General features: G+C 38.7%; 1 protein-coding gene across 3 annotated transcripts in view; it reads left to right on the top strand.

The window, feature by feature from the left end:
• Positions 1 to 26,954, top strand: part of EPHA3 (EPH receptor A3) — a 192,328-nt gene that overhangs the window by 108,604 nt on the left and 56,770 nt on the right. For 2 of the 3 annotated variants that reach the window (XM_026036932.1, XM_026036933.1), the window contains exons 3-4: positions 12,623 to 12,778; positions 13,290 to 13,625. In XM_026036932.1, the coding sequence (XP_025892717.1) occupies positions 12,623 to 12,778; positions 13,290 to 13,625 (492 nt within the window). Of the gene's footprint in view, positions 1 to 11,239; positions 11,253 to 11,446; positions 11,524 to 12,622; positions 12,779 to 13,289; positions 13,626 to 26,954 lie in introns of those variants that run through there. The other variant, XM_026036934.1, reaches the window with a different exon arrangement.

Here is a 26,954-nt window from a genome sequence, read left to right on the forward strand (position 1 = left end):
TTTTCAGTTAGCAAAAAAACCATATTTTTTGAGTCTAATCGCATAACAATTCTTTTTGCTTTTCTATACTATTTGACCCTAAGTTTAGTGTATGTAGAGTGCTTTTTTCCAGACATTTGATTGTTCTTTAAAATAAATACAAATATTAAGGCTATGATATAGCTGAGAAGAAAGAAAACCTTCCTCATTGTCTTGAGATTTGCTCTACTTTCTGAAACTGTTACATGTTTTAATTCTTGCACATAATAGAAGATTTTTAAGGCCTTATTAAATGATAAAATATAGGCCTTTCAACTACTTTATGATCAGCTCAAAATATATCTGTGCTTGAATATATTTTATATTCTTCAGAGGGCTGATTAAACTAGTATTCTATTAATATACAACAATTTCCTGTGTTTTATATACATCAGCATGATGGTATATCACTTATAATCTAACAGCCRTGGACTGCCTTGACCTAGTAAGATTCAATTTTGGTTGAACACTCTGCCGTAAAATTTACTTTGTTATCAAATGTGGCATCAGTTTTTATGACCGGATCTGATCAGAAGAAATACAATTAAAATAGGTCTTTCAGAAACAGACCTCTGCTGAGTTTTGCTCAAATGTAACCAGTCGTAACGTGGCTTCCTCAGTTTCCAACATAAAATAAAAAAWTTATTTGGGCTTAAACAGGGAGATTCAAGACTGTTGGTCTGCTGTGAAGGTATCTAGTTGAAGTAGATTGGAATATTTCTGGTATGAAGAGTTTTCAAGAAGAGAACACCAAAAATTCTCTCTTCCATTCTTCTGTACTCATGGATCTAGAGTTTCATATGTTCTGGTGGATTTGCCCAAATGCTTTTGACTTTGCTTTTGACTTTGCTTGTATGTCCTTTCAGCCATTGCTAATTCTGTAGTAGGACTRTTAAGGCAAACAGTGAAAAACAAAAATCCAAACAAAGCAATGTTGGTTAACTCTGTGTGTTACAAGGTTCTTCCTTCAGTCAGAGAACCCTAGCAGGTCTACAGAATGTTTCTGCAAAATAGTGCAAAATCCTGAAAAGTAATTCGGTGCCATCTTACATATTTTTAAGATATTTTTTTCCATGTTTTTGTTATTTTATTTGAATAGAACCTCTATAAAATCTGTAACTCGTAGAGCTCCCATTATTTGGTTGTTTTTCCTCGTAAAATACATTGGCGTCACCTTGCTGYCATTGTTGACCTTCATGGGAACTGAAAACTGTTAATTGAATGAATATCACCTTGTAGAGTAAATACACATTGCATACTGGAAAGTTTAGTTWTCTTTCCCTTCTGATGAGTTTTCTAGATTGTCAGGTGAATGCTATTGAAGAATATTGAGTTTTCGTTATTGCTACTGTGTCTAAAGAATTCTTAATATAAGAAAAGATTTAATTCTTCACAAAGTACTCTATAAAATGCATTGCATCAGATTCTGTTTTCTAAACATCTGAAATTCTACCCCCCTGGAATTCACATAGATATTATATTAGGCTAGTGAATAAAAATGCTGTTTTTTTTTTTTTTTAACTTAGATTTAATTGGGCTTTTGTTCAGCAGATAATTGCTTAGACTGCAAAGCTAGACTTTTTTAATACATGCACATAAAATGCATGTAAAGTAATTAAAATAGAGTTCTCTTCCAAAATGGCAAAACACCAAGGAAGTGCATATAAAGGCTAAAGTATACAGCATTTAAATATTGCAGTTCAGTGGAAAGGCAGTTTTACAAAAGCTTGAGCTTTCCCTTTCAGCTGTGAGCAGAAGATTGTCAGTGCACAGATATCCCCAGGGACCATAACTGTTTAATTTTCAAGCTTTCCACTGGAAGGATGAAAATACTGTCAGTAAAAGAGACACATAAAGAGGAGAAGTAGTTGTGAACACAACAAAACATTAATGTCTTGTTCTTCTGGTTAGAGACTTCCTAGGTCACCACTGAAACCTCACTTGGTGTCCATTCTACATTCCAGTGAATATAGATAAATACAARTAATTTATATTTATTGGTGGTTATATGTTACTGGATTAATAAGAAGAATTTATCTTATCACACTTTCATTACCAAAGCTTTTAAAATCTTTATTCCAATGAGGATATCTAACCATTCAAACAATGAGGATGGTTGACTACCTTGAGAGATTGAAGACTGGTAATCATGAGGTATGACAACATCAGAAAGTAGTGTGGCCCTGTAGAAGCAGAACTGTGGAGTTAAGTGATATAACTGGTATCTGGTATAACAGATATTATGACTATACCATACACCATATCAGAGGATTTTAGTTCAGACTATTTCTAATCTGTTCCTGTAGACTAGATGCCCTGTAACAGGSACTGTTTATTGCTGTTTATCTATTCATGTGCTCTGAAGACAACTTCTTGGTGTGAAGAGCAAGAGTGGACTACTGGGAATTTGCTTCAATAAATGGTCTCCTCTCCAGGTATGAACTAAAATGTCTATGGGATGCTCCCACTAAGTGATGCTCACAGTGTCGCTTGCAAAGCAAKGCAATGGCTTATTCTTGTACGCCATTGCAAATTCCAGCTGTGTTCTAATATACTAGATTATACTCCAAACTTAGGTCAGCAAATAATGACAGTGACTTAAACCAGGAGAATTTTCTTATACTGTTTTGAGCTTCTGCCATTGCAGGACCATTTCTCTTCTTAAGAATGTCCCTTTCCATCACCACAGCTCTATGACTCCAAGCAGCAATGGTTCAGCGGCTAGCAGTGGAACTAACAATAAGGAATTCAGGGAATTTAGTATCTCTTGCTGAGAGAAGCGCAGTCAGACAATTAGTTTTGGGTGTCCTGTAAATCTGAGTGCTTAATAATGCCAACTTTTTTTTTTTTTTTTTTTTGGTTAGGGAGAAAAATAGGGACATATGCTTATAGGGACATATTCTTCTTTAGCTTATATTCTAAAACATAAGGCCTTCCATCTTCTAACCTTCACGTCTTGCTTCCAGGGATTGCATTCAAAATAGTTTCTAATCGGGGAAGCAGCATGCTGTCTTYTGGATATTGCTGAATTTAGAGATAACTTGAAAGAATTAAGTTTCAGGTATGAGAAAATGAGATTTCATGAAAAAAGAATATGTAGATATTCTAGCCGTTGGGCTTACAATTAAGCCCATTTTTTGTTGTTGTTGCTTTTACTAGCAACTGGAATATTTCCCAGTGTTGTAAAATTGGTTGTCGTTTTGTGTTATTGTACTGCTTGTGACAGATAGCAGTTTAACTGCCCTGAAAACCCAAGTCCTCTGTTTTTATCAACAAAACAGGTTCAGTAAAGGCACAAGGAATATAAGCTTCCCCGTCCTGCTCAATCAATATGCCTCAACCCTGACCTGAAAGAATATCTCTAAGGGCAAAGACATTTGTTAAATTTCTTTTCCAATTAATTTGACAGCTCTACTGAGACTACTACCAAAAGTACTAATTCATGCTAATTGCAGTAGTGGACCTGTGTCACCTGGGAGCCCAGATGAGCTCCTCTTAGCATCACAAAACCCACCAAGCCACATTTCGATTAGGAGGTGTCTTACACAGGGAGTAAGAACACTAGATTCAGATCTTGTTCTGCATTACCATGGGTGACTCATATAAAAAAGTCTGCTTTAATTTCTTCACCTGTAAAATGGGGACAAGAATCATCTTCTGCATGTGTTAACACATGTGGAAAATTTCAGGACAATATTCAATCTTAATAAATGCAAAATAATCTTTGGTTCATCCTAGAGAGAAAACATAGACTTTTCATACTTCTGATTTAACTGTTTTGACTCAGAATGCATGCACTGCCTTAGAAAATGGTGGATGTAAGCCAAATGAAAGCAAAATGAAGCCCTAAATAGGTTTAAAAAAATCAAGAAAAAAAAGGGGAAAAAAAAAAAAAAAAAAAAAAAAAAAGAGGGTAAGGGAGAAAACATAGTACAAAATGTAAATTAAACATTTTTTATTGGAAGTATTATGAAGAGCATTAAGGACTTTTTCCACTAGAAGAAGAGACTGCAGAACTATAGAAGAGGGGTAGAAGATTCTCCCATGAAAGTTGATTGAAAAATTTGAGATTGCTCATCACAGGGATGATAAATAAGTAGAACTATTTAAATGAGGATTAGAGAAGATTAAATGAGGTTTAGAGAGGATGCATCAGGAGTATATGTTCTCCTTATCCAGTAATATTAAACAAGAATACCTTGATCTAGCTAAATGGTGGCCAATCTTAAACTGAAGGAAGGACATATATTTTTATGCACACTAATTAGACTGTGGAGAGGAATGTCAAAGAAATTCATTGAGGCTGAGAATTCAGCAGCAAAGGTTGGATATTCTACATGTATGCCAATAATACAGAAGGTTGTCCTACTTAATCACTGTTAAAAATTAAACATATTAAACCTTGTGTTTCAGATTCTTGAAATGATTTGTAGATATTAAAGATGAGGGTAAGATAATGGAGGACAAATGACTGTACTCCATCTGCCTTTCTCTTGCACTTCTGTTTAATATAACTACCATCGGAGACAAGATTTTATTTGCTTGTTTGTTTTTCAGAAAAGTTCTCCTATATAAAAATGATGCTTGAGCAAGAGTAAGYCACAGTGCCCCCTTGGTATTCCTTAATGGTAGTATGGAGCTCTATTTATTACATAGGTGTTAAAAGAAAATGATTGTCTGATGCTTTTGAGATCCCACATCTGTTTTGCCTTCCAGGAGACCATAATTTAATTTTAAAGGGAAAGAGTCTTAATGGCTTCTTTATCTTTGCCAATAGTGTTTTAAAATTTCTAAATTTCTAATTTCTAAATTATACAACTACTTGTTCTTTTTTTTTCTGGTTCAAGCTGATTCTGACTTTTCCTGGAATTTCTTTAATTTAGAGTTTTTTCTCCAAAATACAGCCTAGACTAGGAAGTTATTTTTCATCTCTCTCTGGATTTAGAAAAAAAATAGGGGGGGCAAAGGAGGTTCTTTGTTAGAAAAAGCAATAGTGTAAAATATCTCAATGTGCCCAGCGTCTGCTTCAGGAAAGCATCTTGTTTAAGGAAAGTAGAAGACTGTGCTTATAAACATGGATTTATTAAATTCTCTCTTTAAATATTTGCTTAAGTGTTTCAACAAAGATGAGTGAAATAAAAGTAGATCTTTGCTTATATTGTTTAAATTCTGAATCAAGACTCCGATTCCCAGTGCATTCCCATTGAAATAATTCTTCCAAAAGCTACCAGCCTTGTGGAGCAAGATATTTGTGTGCCCCCAGGCAACATCTTTACAGTAATGCTGTGTTTAAGACCTGCTAGCTTTGACACTGCACTTCTAACAATGCTCCTTAACAAAAGAGATACAGAAGCCTGCTGGAACTGGAGCTTTTGCAGTGTTATTCCCCCAGGATAAAGCTATCTCRTATGTACATATAATTAATATGTCTGCCAGTAACTGTTATTAAACAAAGAACAAGAATTGTTTCTGCTGAACAACTTGACCTGAGAGTAAAGCCAATTTAAAAAGCATCTGATTAAAGGACGTTAAGGTCACAGATCACTGTAAAATAGGAAGTGGAAAGGAAAAGCAGAGATTTACTTATGTGTTAGATTAAATGCTACTGAATATGTTTTGTATACTAGCAGCAACTTTCAGGAGGTTTTTTTTTTTAAAAAAAAAAAAAAAAAAAGGTTCTCCAAAGATTTCTTTGTAGAGGCGTTTCACTGTTACATAGTCGGGAATCCTTGCTGCACAAATACCGTGCAGGCCATCCTGCTGGAGCCGATACTAGTTAGGAAATACTGAGGCGAGCAGAGATCATTTCCTGAATCCTCAAGGCTGTTGGGCTGCTACAGTTGGAGGAGGTCTGGTGATGGAAAAGAAATGGTGCTGCTTTTGTGGATTGCCCATTTCTTCCAGCAGTGGACAGCTGTAGTAATTCTTCAAATCTGTCAGCAGCTTTGTCTGCGATTACTGTATTTTCTTTCCGGTTTGTAGATGCACAAGTGCACTTGATGCATGTTTCTCTCTTTTCCCCTTTAAGTTATGTAGTAAGGAATAGCTGCATTTAAAACATTTACTTGAAACTTTTACTGTTTTACTGTTTAAAAATGCAGACATAAGATTGCCTCATACACAGAAAATATGATAACAGCTCTTTTTTTATTTGCTTATAGAGCTTAACAAAAGCCTGTGCTATGCTCTGTGTTCCTGCCAGCTGGTTTGTAATTATTTCAGATATTGTGTATAACCTTCTGGAGACTAGAGTGAAGATATAACAGTTGTTACATCTCGATGAAAGAATCATTTTAAGTTTTTATTTCCTCCATAAACAGAACTGCCTGCCATGGGCAGTCGATGGAAGTCAACATCCTTCCCTTTTTCCACAAATATTCTTACCTTGATGATAGCAGAGTCTGTTGCACAAGAACTGAACTCTTTCTCCATGTGATTTCCCTCCTGCACTTAGCTGAGATGGAGCACGTGCCAGCACCACAACCCAGCAAAGCGCAAGCGTGCTGTGCCGGTGCAGTTTCCTTCATTGAGGATCCCCACCAGATAAAAAGAGTTAGCCATTTTTCTCCTTACCAGACATAAGGAGTTATCAAAGTGCAACACTGTCCCCCAGTTCTGTGCCCCCCATTTCTACTGTTATGAAGTGTACTTAGCTTTGAAACTTACTCCTTTAAGTTATATCTTGGTGTTTGCTCAGTTCTCATAGCTTGCCTTAATTTCAGTGGGAATTGAGAATACACTGTAACTTTTAAAAGACTTTAGGGCTAGGAAGCTGTGTAAGCAAGACACTTGGAGAGAAAAGATGTGCACATAGCAATGCAGCTTTTTGTATAGTAATGGACAATGAGAGCTGCTGAAAAGTATTTCTTTTGCAGGAGATATACACTATAGTGCGCTGTTTCTGCTGAGGGGGATGCCATGGTGAACATGGGAGGAAGAAATGTGGCATTTTTGGTGTCAGAAGGATGTGCAGCAGAAGCTTCTCGTGGGAGAACTCTGGGCAGAATTCTACCTTCACATCCCACTCTTTGTGTAGCCAAGCCAGGGCTGTGGCATCTCCAGATAGTGTTGTTTTTCATGTGCTGCTTGAGTAACGCATATGGGTGGATGTAATTTGGGACAGAGGTGTGAAATGAGCAGTTATGAAATCTTAAATTTACGTTTATCATGATTTCTCTCTCTCTTTTTTTTTCTTTTTTTTTTTTTTTTTTTAATCTGAGATACAGTACCAAGGGGAATAAACAATTAGCCCAAGGAAACAAAAGTGGTTTTGAGACTTATCTTAGCCAAGCCAGGGCTGTGGCATCTCCAGATAGTGTTGTTTTTCATGTGCTGCTTGAGTAACGCATATGGGTGGATGTAATTTGGGACAGAGGTGTGAAATGAGCAGTTATGAAATCTTAAATTTACGTTTATCATGATTTCTCTCTCTCTTTTTTTTTCTTTTTTTTTTTTTTTTTTTTAATCTGAGATACAGTACAAGGGGAATAAACAATTAGCCCAAGGAAACCGAGGTGGTTTTGAGACTTATCTGAGGTTAATCTGTGCTGTTGGTTATGCCGTCCATTTTCACAAGCTGACAGCTCTGCTGCACCTCATTTTGCRTGTGCCTGTGTGTGGGGATGGGTGTGAACGTGCTGTTTGGTTACTGGTGATAAATATAGTGCCGTTGTCATCTCTGAGTGCGAACATAATGCGCGTACTGTAGAAGAAGCACTGTGCAAATGATTTTAAAAGGGACCTGAGGACGTTTCAGGTTTTATCTCCGAGCCCAGGTGACCTGCTGGGTGCAAGAGGCCTCCACACACACTGGCGATGCTGAAGCTAATCCTTTGGCTCCAGGGCTGCTGTAAGAGGCTCTGTTGCTGGCTGGTGCACGATGTTCAGGGCAAATCGAAGCCAGGGCGATTTGCAGGGCCCTGGGAACAGGCTGCCCCCAGGAGCAGCACCTTCCGACCCGCTCCGTAGAGCAGAAACAGGTGATGGGTGTCCCAGGCCTGTCAGGCTAAAGCAAGGCAGTGGTGCTAGAACACCCACAAGCCTTACTCATTCACGTTTTATTTCTCTTATTTTCCTGGTGCTGGGCTTTCATGCCACAGTAGCGTTTCGCCCTTAGGCCTTCTTTTTGCTTACGGAAGAGCAGAGGAACAAAGGAAGGAAACGCTYGATGCCCCAGGAATCGCAGCCCGTTGCGCACACTGCTGAACGACGGCGTCCGTCCGCCGAGCTCTGCACCAAGGCAGCGAGCCCCCAGCCCGTGCACCCCTGCCCAGCAGCATGCAGAGGCTGGGGCTCCCCTCGGACGGCGGCACGCAGCTCCCTTTGCAGCCAGGCCGTTGCCTCGACCTCGTGCTGGCGAACGGGCGCCGTCAGGCCGGCGATGCCACGGCCAGGAAATCCTCTGCCCAGGCAGCTCCGGCTCGGGTCGTTAGTTTGGGTTTGCCATGGGGAATTGCTCTGTGCAAGAGAGGGCTGCAGGGTCAGAATGCTCAAGCAATTTACTAACAGCTTTATATTTTAATTTAAAATTAATGCAAATCGAAATGAATCGTTTAACCCTTAATTAGGACCGTGTTTTCCTTTCAAACACCTTAGTCAAAGGCAAAATTCACTCTGCTGTTGCAGATGGTCATATTTCTTTTAGCAGTAACTACCACAGTGTGCTATGTACATTTGTTTTGCTCTCACTGAGGTGTCTTTCCCTCCTTTGGTCTGTGACTAAGGCAGCCCCATTGGTTATAGCTTCAGGAAACTCATTTTTATACAATAGTGAGGACAACTGCTGTCCTGAAACTGGTACCAGTTAACTTCAGGTAACTTCAATAAAGTCAGTATTGCTTACATTCGACTAAAAGAGACTGAAACCTGACTACATATTGTTCTAAATGAGTATTTTAGATGGGAATTGTCGCATGAGTTACCACTGTCAACATGCATTGGGTATTGGGCTTGAGGAGGCTGTGAAAAGCAAAACAAAATAGCCTTGTTGTGTAGCTTGYACGACAAATATAGTAACTCTCAAGATTTTCTTTCCCCCATTTTAGTGTGTTGAGACTATTTTTTCCTGATCCATTGCATCTGCTTCCTATCACATTGTTTGTCCTTCAGCAGCRCTGTCTATTTGTTATTTATTGCCGGGAGTGGTTGACATGGGTATGAAGACTGGAGCTTTTCCTTCCTTCCCAAGCCCCACGGTGTGGTGGGCTGGAAGCTCTCGGCACAGGATCCAAGGGCTGCCCCAYCACTGAGCCATGGTGGTGAAGGTCCCCACGGAAGATTTCTTGCCCTCCACAGGGAGCAGCAGCTGCAGCCTAGGCTGTCGTGGCAGTAAATGAAGAGTTCTCCTTCCAAACCTTTTGCTGTCCCACCTCCTCCCAGCCACAGCCATCATGGATAGCTTTGAATGCTTCAAGTGAAAACACTACAAATATTGTCTAGTGGTTCTTTTTTTTTCCCTCACTTTTTTTTTTAATGTTAAGTCATTATGAAAAGTCAGTACTTTAAGCGATTAAAGACAAACTTAAACTCATTCTTCTCTAATTAGAGAGTTAATTAGAGACTCTAATTCTGAGTTAAACTCAGATAAACTCATTCTTCTTTAATTTCTAGAAGCTTCTAGAAGAAAATGTTAAGAAACAGCAAGTGCTGCTCACAGCTGGTTTCTATGCTGAAATTACAGATTCTGTGAAGATTTCATTGTGCCAGTGCTTTTTTTTTTTGTCAGCCCAGCTGAAACCAAAGCAGTGGTATTCACCTCGAAAAGCCGAACTCTCATCCGTCAATTAGTGTGGTCCAGTTTTTCTTACATACCAAGAAGAATCCATCTTGAGCTAAAAACTTTTTCTCTCTTGTATATCAAAAATCTAAAAAATGACTAAGAAAAGAAGAGTAAATATGTTGTGACTGGTTCTTATCAGCACTTCCTTTCCAAGCTTTAATTTCAGGTGTAATTGCTTTTTTTTCTCCTTTGGGCTGCAATGGTGAATAATCTTAAATTGATCTGACAGTGAGAAGAAGAAAGCTCAAGACAGCCTGARGGGAAGGTACAAATCACATTGCCCTCCTAGGGCATATGGGGGCAGCAAGGATATAACTAGGTCCCCCCACGCAGACTGCTTGCTCTGGAGAACAATAGAGGAAGCATAAAACAATAGGATTCCCCTGCAGTGTGGTGCTACTGGAATGATGCTTCCTRCACCCTCCTCTTTCTCTTTTCTCCATGCCACACACCACCTTTTCTTAAAGAAGGTCTAGCGGTTTCCACCGGAGGGAATCAATGAGAGACCCTCATTAACGGAGCAATTGGTGCCTGCATTTATCTTCCTCGACCTACAAAATACATTTGCTTCTTATGTGAGCTTGYATACTTATGTTAAACTAATTACTGTATGAAATCATTGATGATAGGTGCTTTGAAAATGCATATTAGAAAGGGTGTGTTTTAGTGCTTCGTATATGTGGACTCATATACTCTTTTTTTTTTTCCCCCCCAAACTGAATGTTTTTATTCAGACCAGCAGGGGCCATTATATGCCAAGGGACACTAAAATAATTTAAGAGCCTATGTCAAAAGATGGGAAGAAGAAGCACCTCATATTGACTCTGACACATTTGTCGTAAGGCAGTATTTGGAAGGCAGTGAGTTTTGAGCCTTGAAAGTAGAAAGGCAGCAAAAMCAAAACCAAAAAGCCAACGCTGTGGTGTTTGATATATTTGTTCCTGGAGAGGTGTTTAAGAGTGCTTGCGGTTTCCTTTATGTTCCTAAGTAAAACAAACAAAAATCCACAAATATCCTCAAAGCCTTTAAGAAGATGATATCAAAAGTAAACTGTGGCTAAAGCAGGACAGGCTTTAGCGGATCCTGCAGATTGATGCTAAGCCRTGTGAACTACAAGGGCCTTTTTTAGCAATTCGCTTTTCAAAAATGGCCTGGTGGGCCCACACATCAGAGGCTCAAATATTAGATCATTTCATTAGGGCCAACRGGAGAGAACTGTGTGGGATGTCTTTCTCAACCCTTTTGTTAGCACAGAAGTAAGAGGCAGAAGTAGCAGCTGCAGCCAGGCAGGCTTTATTTGCAAGGTTTGTGAAGTGCTAAAGGGTGGCTAAGTTTAGCGCTTCCTTGTTAAACATTTCATATTTCTCAGACTGTTTGATGTAGTGCGAGTTCTTTATTAAGATGTTGTAAAGTAGGACGTGCGTGTGGGGGGTTCTTGTTTTCCTTCTGCTTTTCAGTGAGTCTCGCTTAGGTGTTTGACACCAAAGACTAAAAAAATTGCCTAACTCGGCAATTAATATTGGCCTTTAGATGTTAATGTGGAGGTCAAACATAAAGTTTAATACTACTTCTTAAAAGTGCTGGGATTGTTATTCTATTTTTTTTTTCTTCTCTCATTCCCTGTATTGGCATTTTCTTCTGTTTGGGCAGCAAATGAATGAATTCAAAAGACCCACATCGTCTTGTATCCTGTATTTTGTACTACATTGCTGAATCATTTTATCTCCGTAAGTAGAATGAAAACAGTGTGCCTATTTAGGCATACCTTAAGACTGATGAACTCATTCTCTGGCTTCAAATTAACATCTAAATCAGTGACAAGTTTAAGGCCATTTTAACTAAGTTTGACTGTCCAGGCTTCAGACACACAACTAAGTTTGACTGTCCAGGCTTCAGACACACACACAAAAAAATCTGAACATGTTTTAAGACATGTTCACTTTTGTTACATTTTCTGTTAACTGATGCTTTGGTATGAGAACAATTTTACTTGGTAAATTGCATTTGGAGAAGGATGTATTTCTTGGATAGAAACAACAGCTGAATAGTAAAGTTTGATGATTGTTATCTGCTGTGGGTTTTTTTATTATTATTTTCAAATGGTGAGATGATCAGAAAGGAATCAACAGTGTTGTTTTGCTCCATGTTCTTGAAAAGTTATTTACTTAATTGCTCATTTCTGCAGCTTATTTCAAGGACTGTTTTCTTTGTTTTCTTCTSATGTAAATGTGGCTCAGAGTCCATATAAAATGCAGCATGAGCAGAGGTAGGAGGACTGTGCCAATGTTAGTGAACAACAACACCTGGAGTTTGTCAGAGGCAGCTCATGTGGGCTCAAGCACCGTCAATGGAGGACTAGGTTACTGCTAAAATCATCACAGTAGTAAAGACCATGCGAGTTTCTGATATTCTCTCAATATCAAAAGCAGCTCATTGAGCTTGCTCTTTGGTCCTTCAGAGATACTGTAGTACAATACAGGGCCAGTGCTTTTGTAAATTTAACCAGATGGGAAGAATAAGGAAAGTTCTGATAATGTAAAGTAGGAATTATTTCTTGTTAGAGGTGCAATCCACTTGTGTTTGTTTTGTTTTAATCCACTCAAAATTAAATACAAATCAAAGTTTATGCACAAAGAACTCATATTATATCAAGAGGCTTTAGTGCCATCATTTTTCTTATTAAGAGCGAATCTCTATTTTGTAGATTGTTAACATTCTCAAAAATATGACCTGTGTATGGATAGATTGCAGGATAACAACAAAATTACGTGTTAAAATCAAGGAGGTGTCTATGGATTTTAAAACTACACTATTGTCATTTTTCAGTTTGTCGACCTGGGTTCTACAAAGCCTTTCCTGGCAACGTGAAATGTGCCAAATGCCCACCCCACAGCTCTACGTATGAAGATGGGTCTCTGAACTGCAGGTGTGAAAAGAATTTCTTTCGCTCTGAGAAAGACCCTCCATCCATGGCTTGCACCAGTGAGTAGCATCATTACGCTTGRGCTGTCTTCCTTCATCTGTATCTCAGCAGCTTGCTTGCTTCCTCTCACATCCCATTTTAATCAGCCCTTCACTTCCTCCCAAGTCATCTTATGTGTTGGACAGGTTACCAAAAATTGTTGGGCTAAGTTTGTGGGTTGTTCTCCTCAGTATTCTCCTTGTTGTTTTCTGTCAGACTTGAGAAGCTGAGCTAGGATTTTAAGTTGTTATCAATATTTTCAGGAACATCCCTGTCTAATCTCAATAACTGCCTTGTACAACTCTGAGACTCTCCCAGAGTCCTGAGCTGTATATTGAAAATGCCATATGGCTGTAGGAAAATATGGTCCATGATCATCTGTAGCTGTAGTTCAGTAGAATAATTCAGGAGTCCCTTCACGAAAATATTTGAAAGTGTTTGGTTATTTATGTTTGTCACTCTTGTATTTGCTCCCATCCAGGAACACTACAGAAAAGTTCATGCTTCTCCATTCCTGTTTCCTTTTCGTAGGACCACCATCTGCTCCAAGAAATGTGATCTCTAACATCAATGAGACATCTGTTATCCTGGACTGGAGCTGGCCTCTTGACACAGGAGGTCGGAAAGATGTCACTTTCAACATCATTTGCAAAAAATGTGGAGGAAACACCAAGATGTGTGAGCCATGTAGTGAGAATGTGCGATTCTTGCCCCGTCAGATTGGACTCACCAACACAACAGTGACAGTAGTGGACCTTTTGGCACACACCAATTACACTTTTGAGATTGATGCAGTCAATGGTGTATCTGACTTGAGTACGCTTTCCAGACAATTTGCTGCTGTCAGCATCACAACTAATCAGGCTGGTGAGTCTCTTTCTGATTCCCTTTTCTGTGCTGAGACCTGAAGTGGCTTCATCTCCTTTCCCTGTTTCACAAAAGGGAGATTAAATGTTTATCTGCTAACGTAACTGATTGACTTGTATGCGCTGGTAAATATAAAAGGAGAAAAAACCCGCTGTGTGTTGCTGTCAAAGGAACTGGCAGCATGGTTGTTATGATTAGCTCTTAGTCCCTAGTTAATAGTCTCTAATAGCATACTCATATGATTCCATAGCCAGAATGTGTTTTATTAATAAAAACATATTTTAATAAAACACTCATTTCAATAACCTCCAACATAAATTACTGTAGTAATCCTAGTGATTAATTTTGATTGAATAGAAGTGAAAAAATGTTTTGATGTTAGACACATAAGAAGCTAATATTAGAGAGTTTTAAAACACTTTATTATTTTTCTTCCCTCTTAGCAAGTTGTCTCACCAGCTCTGAATCATTGCCAGTGTTATGGGGGTGTGGAACTGAATACTGAATTAGGTTCTAGTCTCTTAGCTCAGAGTGTGCAGTGGGACTGCTGTGCTTCTATGGAGACTTATTAAAGTCATTGAGGCCCTGCATGAACACAGCCAGCAGTATCCTCGAATCAGGACATTTGTCACAGCTGCACTGATGACTGCATTTGTTTCTAACTTGCCAGTGTTTAATTTATCTGAAAGATCTGAAGAATCTGGTCCATTTGCCACTTTTTGGATACCAAGATTGCAGCAGTGTTTGCCAGTGAAAGAAGAGAGTAGGTCCTTAAATTTCTATATTTCAACCTCATGCAGCTTATCAAGAGGCTTACGGGAAATATGTGCTTGTGCAGTGATCCTGCTCCCATGTCCTCCTGCCCTGTGCAGTGTCCCGAAAATGCCAACGTTTCTATCTCTTCAAAGTGCATACCAAGTTAATGCGATACTATGTAGGTGTTCTCCTAGTACAATATGTTATTACAGTGTTTTTCATTCTGCTCCTTTGATCACAGACATCCTAAGTCTTGATAGAGACTTAGAAATGTGAGAATACCCTGGATTCAGCATGAGAGCAGCCAGTGAATTTCTAGTTTCTGTGGAGGACCAAGCTGTAAGCAGATACAGATGAGTCTGCCTATTTGAAATCCCTTCTCCTGCTCTTTTTCACCCAGGCATTTGCCTCAGTTCTAAAGCTTGAATTTTGTATCCATTCCAAGTAACTTACTACTGTTGTAATTGTATTTCTGATATTTTTCTGTCAGGAACATGAGCAGCCCTTGCGTAGCCATTCCCTTTTGCAATATTTTTTTACTTTTATGCATAGTTAATTTTTGCTTTAAATGTATTTAGGTGATGTAGATTACTACAGATTTAATTGTGCTATCCCTTGGTCGTGGTGAATGGTTTGCTTTGTTAAATTTCCACTACAAGGAAGGAAAAGTGCTTTCAATATGTGTATAAGCCATGTTTTTAAGCATAATTACAAAAATGCAATTTCTCTAGCATTCCTTTCCTGACCAGAAAGTAAAAGGACAGTAAAAAGGAAAGTCTGGAGATCTTGGGTTACATTATAATTAAGTGTTTATCTGTACATATTCCAAGTAAGAATGAAAGCACTGCTGAGCTATATCTGGAGGAGACCAGGAGACTCTGAAAGCCAAATATGACTCCAGGGTGATCATTTGTACTGTCTGACTACAATTATGTTCCTTCAGGGACAGAAGTATCCAACAGTTGGCTAAACTTTTGGTTAAATGACTAAACTAGGCTGGACTCAGAAGAAAGTAGGCGAAGCTTCCTGCTTTGAGGAAGTGCTCTGTGCGTGATACATCATATGTAATGGTACATAAGGTTCAGTGCAGCCCAACAGAGCCTTAAAATGGAGCCATTGGCAAGCCCACAGAGGAAGTGATGGCGAGAAGCAGGCTGTGAGTTTTGGAGGGACAACTGAAATGTAGATGAAACATAAGACCTGGGTCTCTTCTCCAGGACTGCCTCAGTCCAGATCGCCTGAATGCAGGATATTTCACTTCTGCCAGCCCTGATTTGAGAGCCCTCTACTCATGCAGTGGGTGTGATGAAGTTGCAGTTTTAATCCTCAAATGGCAGTAGACAGGTCTTTCTTAAATGTATTTAGGGTCAAGGTCTGTTTAGGGTTTGGTCTGTCAGGGTCCAGCCCAGATTAGTTCCAAGTGCAAATCTCATACAGAACGTTCTTTACCTGCATAAATCACCCGTATTCCCACGTGTGAATTTCCAGCAGCCTAAGGCAAAATAGAGGAATATTTTATATTTTCTAATAGTGAAACTGTGATTTTATGGCAGTTCTCTTGGTGGTAAAAGTCATACATTGCAAAAACGCAGTTCAAGAGAGGCATCAGTCTGTGTTACATTTGCTGGGTCTCTGAGCTCCAAAGGCTCCCCTGAAAATTGAACAAATGTTTCTCTCCATGTTTCTCACTATGCACATGGGCATATCTACTATGAATCCGTCACTAGCCTAATTGATTAGAAAATGCATAGTTCTTATTCTCTCTAATGTGGCAACTGGGAGATCTGCTAGAGTGTGCTAAAATAAATTCAGCTAGTACACTAGCAAGTCATTTTACTAGCAACTCCATTGCTGTATGTAATCTCCGTGTATATATACACATACAGATATTTATTAGGTGTATAGGTATGTGTGTGTATATACGCACACATATAAATACACAGAGATATGTGTGTATGTATGTATATATATACACACACATTTAAATTCATGTGTGCGTGTGCACAGAGTCATCTTTAATGTTGCTGAGTCTTGTAAATGAATTCTTCAATAGGATTTTACTAGAGAGTTTTCAAAACTGATTTGAAAATAAAATGTTTCATTGTCAAAAGTAAAGTCAGAAACATTCAGAGTCTGAATCTGCTACTGCTGTAAATTCAAGGAAGATATATTTGACAACGTAAAACTGGTGTAAAGCCATGATTCTGACCCCTGAATCAAGGGTAATTCAGAATCATTTGAGGAATCAGATTGTCTTTTTTTTTGGTCTAGCTGGATGGGTAAAGTTTTACTTTGCTTTTACTATAGTTTACTTTCCTTTTGTTCCAGTGAAGGTTAATGAGAGGCATCTCTGAATAAAACAGTTTTTWGTAAAATATAGCTATACAGATATGAAACTGATATTCCTCATTCTTATTAGTCTTTCCATCTTCATATGGAAATAGAAGGGGATGGACGCACATTTCTCTTTTAATTTAGCTCATCTGGATCAGTTTAAATCATCCTCTTTGATTGCGTTGCCACTTGATGTGACATCCACAGAACTATATTGAAGCATTCTCCTGCTTCCCCTTGCTTCTTGCAGGCGGGGAAGGAACCACTTCCACTCACCTCCCATCAATATGTTGCACCACACTGATGTTATCTCCTAATAACACCAATCGACCCTATTTAGAAAGGGTCACTGACTGCTACGGGAGATTATAGGGAATTCAGCATCCCTAGAGGTGGTATGCTAATGGTGAATGTGCCATGCAGAGAGGCTGACAGCTGTGCCCACTGCCTGGCTCGTCACTAGGATCATCAAGCGAGTGGCGTTTGTGTAAAGATATTTTAGGTTTGTTGAGATTTTTTTTTAATCACAGCTTAAACAAAAGTCCATTGTAAGAATGTATATCTACAAAGATTGGAATGTTGTAGCTTCTCTGAAGCTTTGTAAATGAAGGGACAAGGTGTGCAATGCCAGCTAAGGCTCTTCTGTGTATATCTACATGTACTGTCTGTGGGCTGTGCTAAGCAAAAAAACTCCCACTAGAACCCGAAGAGGTTTTAAATGGAAATAGGTTACAGAAACCACAGGATTTGGTAGCAGAAACATAGTTGTGCTGGTTTGGTATTCWGTGGCCCAACAGTGAAGGAGGCTGTTTTCCGGTGCTGTTTCTGTAGCCTTTGATAAAGGATATACATATGTTGAACTCATCTTTTTTGATGCTGTGTGAGAAATTAGCAGTTAGATTTTTGGTAACATCACTGCTTTTATGGTATCAKGTATTGTCATACAGGTTTTAGGTATGACTGAGGAATGCTGAGCAAAAAGATTACTGCTTCAATCTAAGTTGAACAGTGCAATAGGCTTAACTGCACTTTAGACAGTTATTTTCTCTACAGAAGTATTTGCAAGCCGGAGGAGATAAGAACTTTAAGAAATCAGAGCCACCACTAGACATTACTCTGTCAGATGGATGTTAAGAAGTCTTAGCCATCCCATTGATATCCCAGCACACACAATTCCCTGCTCTTCTTTCTTCCTAGCAGATCTGGAGAAAATCCTCACCATACAGGAAATGGTTCTCTTTGTTTGATCTTAACTCCGTTTGCTTAGTTTTGTTTAACTTTGTATTTGTGAGTTCTAACAGCTATAAACTCACACAAACAGCATGACAATGGCATGACTTAATTTCAGGTTTTCATTGTGTTTGCCATGTAAAACAAAGCAAATACAGAAAATATCCTCAGCTTGCTRGAACTAAGGAAAGTCTCAAAGTGAGCTATAACACAACACAAATAAAACTCTGATGCGATCTTCCTAAAGGGAGCGGCTTTTCCTGTCTRAAAGGTAAGAGTTGTACCTGCGCAAATCCAACTCAGTGAACTCAATTGACTATAAGCATATACATTATAATAAATGTCCATTATGATAAGAGTCCACTACTTGGACTCTTGATATTATCCTTAATCTCTGACGTGTAATTCTGGTGAGCTTTGCCCAGCATGCTCTTTTCAGTCTTTAACATTCCTAGAGTTGACTGTGGCCTGTGCTTGAGGATCAGCAGCCCCATGCACCACTACAGGCTGTGAGCTGGCCAGCTGCAAAGCAACTTGGCAGAGAAAGACTCCAGGCCCTGGTGCACAAGAGGGCATGACAGTAATGTGCCCTTGCAGCAAAGAAGGCCAACAGCACCTGGGTTTGCATTCAAGTGAGGGAAGTGGGAAGAGCGATCAAGTGAGGTGATTGTTCTTCTCTGCTCTGGTGAGGCCACACCTAGTGTCCTGAGTCCAGTTCTGGTCTCCATATTACTACAAAACTGTGGATCTGTTGGATTGAGTCTAGTGAGGAGACACAAAGAGGCTGAAGCATCTCTCATACAAGGAGAGGCTGAAAGATCTGGGACTGTTTAACCTGGAGAAGAGAAGGTGCAGGTGAGATCTTATCACTGTTTATAAAAGCCTGATGGGAGACTGTAAAGCAGGTAGGGCTACATTCCTCTCAGTGGTGCCCAGCAACAGGACAAGAGGCCATAGGCACAAACTGATACACAGGAAGCTTCATCTGAACCTAAGGAAATGTTTTTCACTATGCAGCAGAGTGACAGCACTGGAAATGGCTTGCCCAGAGAGGCTGTGGAGTCCCTATCTTTGGAGATGCTGGAAACCTGACTGGGCAGTGTCGTGAGCAACCTGCTTCATCTGACCCTGCTTTAGCCAGAGAGATTCCTTCCCACCTCTGCTCTTCTGTGATTCTGTGTGTGTGTGTGTGTGTGTGTGTGTGTGTGTGTGTGTGTGTGTGTGTGTGTAAAGGGAATTAGCTGTGGCAGCACCAGATAGGGACTGTTTGCTATTCCTATCACTTTCTAACCCTGATCCATGCAGCAAGGCCCTCTTCATAAAAGTCAGCATACATGTACTCAGATTGAAAAGACCATATCCTCCTATGCGTGCGGAGGATCCCTGCTCCAGAGAATTTCCAGACAGTGCTGTTGTATCCTCTGTTGTGGCATTTAGCAGTGACTCAAAACTCTTACTGTTTATCATATAATGTAAAGTTTATGTATACATTAATATGAAAAACATCATTAGAACGGATTATTCTGGGGAATACCTCCATACAAGCAGATTAGATTTAGATGAATTGTGTGTAGGCTAGCTCTTCCTCTCAGAGTTTTTTCATTACAGAGAGCCTGCAGGATCCAGTCTTATTCTTCTGTGTATTATATAGCATTGTTGCATGCTGTTAAACAGCTATGTTACTCCCCTTTAGAGTCAGCAATAAGTAAATTGAGACCTACTTTCCACTAACTAATTTTGCCCATGTGAATATGAGGAGGCCCGATTGCAGGGAGAAGCAGTTTTAAACCACATGTGAGCATTTCAGTTAAACTGCTGTGTAGTCACTCTGCATAGTCATATTTGTGTTAGTATGAGAAGGAGCTTTTTCCTAGTTTATCTTCTTAAATAATTGGGACACTCTGAAGGAAGTGTGTCCCCTTTGGGATCTGAACAGATCTAGATAAATTAACTCAGAGAATCACAGAATCATTATGGCTGGTAAAGACCTTCAAGATCATCAAGTCAACAGTATATTTCATAAAACAAATTTACATAAATTAGTATAGTTTTTACTAAGGAGACAATTTATGTTTAAATGTGTCTTTAGGTATGCTACCTACAAGAACTGTATAAGCTGTAGAAAATGAGACTGGTGACTCAAGCAATCTGGTGTGTAGTTTGATCTCTAATTTCCATGTACAATTTTATATGGCCCTGGATCATCATGCAGGGTAGCAGTCCTATGTAGGGTAGCAGTTGTCCAGATTAGACCATAGGGATGGAGTAAGGAGAATGAACGTAGTCAAAATGTTATAAAAGGTAGATAGAAACTGGGGGTTAAGTTCATGACCCTTTTCCTTTGCAAGCCGTTTCCTGAGTACAGGAGCTCTTTCATGAATTGAGTCTGTCCTCAATTATAAGGATATCCAAAGRATAAGGGACCCAGAACTTCAACAGAATCCATGTAGGATTGAACTGTTGCAGATGAATTCAGAATACAAGTAGGAATCTCAGGCTGCTGTAGAATGAAATGTAATAGAAGTACTACGAGCTTTTTGTGGGCCAAATTCTACCTAGAGATTAGCAACATCTTTTACTAATGACTATAGGAAGTGAGGCAGTATTTGTTCTTGAAGTTGATTCTCTAATCCGCGTTTCTTTCTCTCTCTCATTTGTTTTCAGGTCAATGTGATTGTTCCAACATCAGTTTTTTCTTGTTCTTCAGATACATATATACAGTCCATTCTGTTATGTATGTTGACTCAAATTTATTCTTCTTTCTGCTTCTTCCTTTAATGTATTAGCTGTCAAATTCAGTAGTGCTGAAAGATGAAGGGATGTGTTTGTTAAAGGAAAAYGTACCAGTTGTAACAGTTAATGCTTTGGGGAATTCAAACAAAGGACTAGGATCAAAAAAATATTCAGAGAAGCTTGAAAACAAAATTGCTTACTAGATCTGTGCTTACTAGACACAGATGCTTGTAAATCTTGATCTACATTTGTCATATGCAGATTGAAAATTTCAGGYGAACAGTTCACTTTCACCCTTGGGGTAAGCGTTTAAAACAGGGAGGAAATCCAGTAGAGGTTTTTCAGTTTCATTATAGGCAAGGAGCTGTTTGCCTGGTCAAACTCCTCAGGATTCAAATTCCATTTGCTTGAAATCTGCTGTTTCAAATATATGATTTAAGTGCCAAATTGGGCACAAAACTTTATTTGGATATATATCTTCAATTGCTTGAGAGAACTGTGAGGTTGGCTGTGCACTCACTATATAACTAATATAAAGATATTATTAAGCTGGACTGCACTGTTTCTACCAACTCACGTGCGATGTGTGAAGTTCCCTGTTTGAAAGGGGTTGCCCTTTGCAGTCAGTATTCTAAGTTAGGTCCCTTAAGTAGATATGTCTTCCAGGAGACACAATTTGCGAAAGCCACACGGTTGGTGTGTGATATATTTCTTTCTTTCCCTATAGTCCTTATAAAAAGGACAAGAAGACAGGCTTATTAAAAGTCAGCTAATGACATGATGTAGTGAGTCCCTGGTTCCTTGACTGTTATTACAGCTGTTCCCTGTTATGTACTGGATACCTGGGACATGCTTGTTTTTTTGAATGACATTTATCTTTTGAATTTCAAACATTCCTGGCATAAATAAGGATTTTATGCTCTTCAAATGTGTTTTACAGTTCATCCCACAGGCTATTCAAGGATCATTTTAACTTGATAGAACTCCTCCTTTAGGGATATAAAAGGAAAATGGTTTAACAATGTCACTCCATGCGTAGCCTGTTATTAGCTAGAGATGGTCTGCATTCACAGCCTTTGATCCCTTCCCTCCTAATGCCAAGGGAGTTATTCGGAGGAATCAAAATTAGCGACATACATCGGGCTCTTCACTGTGCAGCCTTCATGTGAATGTTCATGACCTTAGAGGAAGTTCAAAGGTGAGATTTGTGGCTCAGCATGTTCCTCCAGCTTGTGTTTTTCACTTTTAATGCAGTTAGCTACCTACTTCATCTTTTCCAGAAGTCACGGTAGAGCTTTAATCATCATAAGCAAATAATGGTAATCAAGGGTCCTAGAGTTTTCTCTGCTGCTTCTACATGAGGTTCATGTACGTTCCTTCCCTATCTTGGTTTGAAAATAATAGCAAAGGACAAATGTGCCTGAAGAATACACTTAGCATTCAGTTAATATTCCCTTGAACTTCTCTGTCCATGCTAGTGTTTTGTGTTATCAGTGAGAGAAATTATCTGTATTCCTCCTGATTGTAAACAAAGAGCAACTTGCCTTGCTTCTTCAAGTTGTATCACCGAGACAGTTTGCAAAGTCAGGACTTAGAAAAATGAATGGAAAAGAATGTTAGCTGTTTCCTTGGGCTTGGGAACTATGTTGGCAAATTATTGGAGAAATTATTAATCGGCATATCTAACTTATTTTTAATTGTATTTAAATGTAAAATTCAATTATAATTTCAAAGTTGCATACACTTTCTTGTTAGAATCTTCTTATACATGCATCTTTAGTTTTACCAGGACTAACTATATAAATTTATCTGAGTCTGAGATGTCATTCAAGTCTTGAGGACAGGTATTCTCTGAAGGAAATAGAACTTGTTCTCAAAATCGAAGACTGCTTCATCAAACTAGTCCTATATTCTTAGTGTTGTGAAATGAGTGCTTATAGAATTTTTAGCTGATATCAGAAATCCCTCAAGGAAGTTGGTTGTCTTTGCTGCTGTCCCCTTTTTATTTTTCTTTTTACAATATATCATTCTAAAAGATCTTTCTTTTTAGCATTCTTTTTAGTTAAATGTTATTAAAAAAAAATAAACGCCAAAAATAAAAACRAACTACAAAAGAAAATGAAAGGAGATGTGATCATTTTTCACGCCTGCTCCTTCAGAGATGCTCATGTTCCAGATAACTTTTGTAAAATCAATTGGTCCAAAGCTGTCTCTGAAGACGCTTAGTGTTAGGACAAGAAGGTTGAGAAAAAATATTTCTGTTTGCCGTGTTTTCTGACCAGATTGAAAAGACTCCAATGGACTTTCCAGACAAACTGGTTAAATTGCTGAATTCACTTATTTGAGTGCAGCTGTCTTCTTTGGTTTTAATACTAGTATTCCTGGTGATGGTTCTTAAATATACCTCATGAACTGTGGCTGGAATTTCTCTGATAGAGATGATAACATTCATGGAAAGCAAAACCCTACTGAGCATCCAACAGCTGATGTCACAGTCATGGTGAATAAATTATTCTTTGTGAAAGCTTCCCACCAGGAAGCTTGAGTCTATTACATACTGCAAAATAATGGAACAATGGGGTAGGAAAGGCAAAGTAAAAGTGTTTATTTAAAACTGATACGGTTTTAAAAACACTGAGTGAAAAATATGAAGTATTGAGAAGCTCCCACCACCGCCATCTCACACAGAGATCAGAAAGAATAACATTTGTATTGTGAGTACCTTTGGGCTGAGTCCTTATGAAAGCATATACTGCATTTCTCTCCTCYGTGAAATAGCAGCTGTGAACACCGTGGCACCATAATTTTCAGTTTCTGAAGTGAGTGTCTTGTGCAGCCYGATACTTCCCAAATGGACATGGCGTTTCCCTGATTTATTAAACACATGTTAAACATATGAGTAAGTCTTAACGTTGTTTGCTCAGTGGAAGACATTTATTATCTCTTTCAATAAAAAGAGGAAGAGATGAGAGCATGAATGTGCAACACTTAATGAGGTTTGCTTTTAATTTAAAATTTATTTGTAAGAGTGAGAAATGAGCTCTGATAATCTCCTGTCCAGCGACAGCTGCTGCCCAGAAGGTTGCTTTTCTCTGTGCTTGAGAGTGAAAGCAAGCAGCTGCCTTTTAGTGCCCTTCCTGCTGAAGYTGCTTGTTTTTCCCCCTTTCAATTTGCTGCCCTTCCTTCTTTCCTTCATGTCACCTGTGCAATGCCTGAAGTCACTCTGGAGTCTATAACCACAGGTTACAGGCCACGAGCTTCCARATGCACTGGAGCATTTCTTCCATAATGCAGGAAGTCATCCATTAAAATAGTCAGGAGTGAGTTAGTATTTAAAGTGTGTGTGTGTCTGTGGGTTTTTTTTTTAACTGTGATCTTAATTTAACATTATTTTGATTTAAGAATCAGATTTGTCCAAGAAAATAACACATTATAACATTAGTCTTGCTATAAAAAGCAAGACCTGTGTGCTCCATTCCCGTGGCTGGGGAATACCTTTAGAAGTGTATTAAGAACTTGAATTACAACCAAAGCCAGACTTTCCCAGAACAGAATGTTCTTCCATACRTAGTTTGATTTCATCCAAAGTTAACCTACTTCTGCTTTTCCCTATCCATTTTGTCTCTTACTTTCCTTCTGTATTTTGACTTGTGTAAACTCCTAGATCGTGATAGCCCTTAATAGTGAACTTTTCACCCATTTCATTATTACTGTATCCTGCCAGGATCCAGCCTGGATCCAGTGCAAGAGTCTTATACGCGGTCATGGGTCTCTTGCCGTTGGCTTGATAGACTCCCTTATTTCTGTCTCTGGCAAAAAGAAAGGACAAGAGAGGYGCACACCTTCCATCTGACAGTCACTTAATGATGTTGTAGAATCAGATGACATTTTACAGTGCAAGTCATAAAAATATATTGAGTCTGCCACAGCTTAAACAAAAGGTGTGAGAACACATACGAAAGTACTGTGCTAGTTTAACTGCATATCCTGGAGATTAGAGGGCAGAAGGACCATGTCTGCAGACACATTCAAGAGGTGGGTAATTGTGTCTGAAAGAGGAATGTGTAGAGTTTAGCAGGTTCCCGAAATGTTGTTAAAATGTGACTGTTTCCTCTTTCTTCCACAAGGCCTGTGAGGCACCTGACAACAATGTCCTGACTGTGCCTTCCTTGCAGTGTGCTGGTGCCATTAACCTTCTCATTACTTGTTTTAGCAGAACAGTATGTAAGGTGGCAGCACGTTTTACCACACTTAATAGCAAAAGCAAATAGTATTCTAAGCAAAGATTTCAAATAGTCCAACTCCTGCGCTCTGTGACCTCTTCTATGTCAAACAGTGGCTCGATATTTGTGCAGAGATTATCTATTAGCAATGTAAAGGATCCAAAGAGAAGGGTAGCAGTCTATACAGAAATCATATTTCTGTGATCGTATCATGAAGCTACGACATCATTGTATTGATTTGTGACTCATTACTTATGGCTGTCTCTCAAACCGAATAGTAGTTAATAGTGGAATGGTGGAATAAATCCAAAAGTAGAAGCCTGGCTCGCAAAAATGCAAATGTTGGGCATCACCTTGTGTGGGTGAAATAGATATGTGGGGCACTATTAGCTGTGCTGGACTGAACTAAAGAGTTAGCTTGGATGCTTAGTGCTTGTACCAGGGTAAGTCCTCTCACACATCTATAGTTCACGAATGTGACTCAGGTTTTCAAGATAAATTGTCTTTAAGGGAAGGATCACTTAATGCAATCAAACATTGATCTTTCCACTTTGACTTGTATAATAGTTTCCGTGCTTTCAACTTAAGAGATTTGTGTTTGAATCCCAGTGGATCCGTAGCRTTAGAGACTATGGATTTAATTCACAGATTTAAGTCTTAACTTGTTTATTATTCTTGCTTCCCCGATTCCCTCCAGGGGATCATAGGTACTAAAGCCAAGTTATACATTACATATACATCAGATGAAAATATCAGCTTTATGTAATGAAATCATCCAATTTCTATAAGAAAAAAAAAAGAGCAAGAAATTTATTCAACAATGTGGGAGAAATTGCTATTTAATTGGTTCTGCTAGCTTGGATATGTTCTTGAGCATCACCTTTCCACATAACTTGGAATATTTTAGTCTCTGATGTTGATAGCTGGTTATGATTGGAAGCTGGAGGTGAGGAGACCGTGGTCAGATTAGAATGAAATCCTAGAGGACTCCACTAGGCTTTCCTTAAAATTTAATTTGGTGATCTAGAGACCTAAGCAAGAAACAACATTGCTCTAAATATTTCAGCAGTTGTACACACATGGCTTCCCAGTTAATACTGAATTTTCTGTGACAAGAYGGGGAATTTTCTCCCAGTATATACATCTGTAAGCCAGTCACATATGAAAACAATAACCATAGAATAAGAAAAAGTCAATAASGAGATTTATGTATAGCTGCTATTAAACTGGAGGAAAACAGATGATCAGTTGGGGTCAGTTTCTCTGGAAAATCAATTTGAGCAGAGTTTTATTGTGCTCTCTGCTAGATTCTTCATGTTACTTGCTTGCACCTTTAATAGTCATGAGTGAGGAGGTTTTTACACTTGTGAATCTAAGCTCCCTGGATCATTGCATTCGTTAGCTTTTCAACATCCACATTCCCAGTTGCTACAAATGCTACCTAACAACACTGCGTGCTCAAAGTACATTTCCCCTTGTAACTCTAGGGAGTTTTGAATGTTCATATTAACTGCTTAAACTAGTCATAAACCAGTTAGACTGTAGTACCATAAATAGTAACCATCTGATGCATAAAAAAAAGTCTCTGTATGCATTTCATGTGACTACTGAGAATAAACATTTTTTTCTTGCAGAAAATGACTTAACTTCTCAGTATATGCCCACATATGCCTGAAGTTATTTATTTTTTATTATATATATATATATATAAACTTYATATGGTGGTGAAGTTGATCGGAACAGTAATAAAAAAATAAGTTCACGGAGATACTCTTTCTAAAAAAGTCAGTGAAATTGTGTTCATTCAACTTTTTAATGTAAAAGCCCCCTCCTTTTTACCTTAAAACGCGTCACCTGAATAATTAATCTAGCATATTGATGCTTAATAATGAAGATAATTCAAACCATTTCTGTCTGTGTAAAAATGACTTGATGGTATGTCATTTTTGCTAGACTGGGCTTACAAAATTGTTTTTGACAATAGGAACTGTAGCTATTTATAATATTTGTTCTAGCATTTTTATTGTCGCACAGACTTCTTCATTGCTTAAGG

Source organism: Nothoprocta perdicaria, unplaced genomic scaffold (genome assembly GCF_003342845.1).
Source record: "Nothoprocta perdicaria isolate Ctin4 unplaced genomic scaffold, notPer1 scaffold_188, whole genome shotgun sequence".
Taxonomy (NCBI): domain Eukaryota; kingdom Metazoa; phylum Chordata; class Aves; order Tinamiformes; family Tinamidae; genus Nothoprocta; species Nothoprocta perdicaria.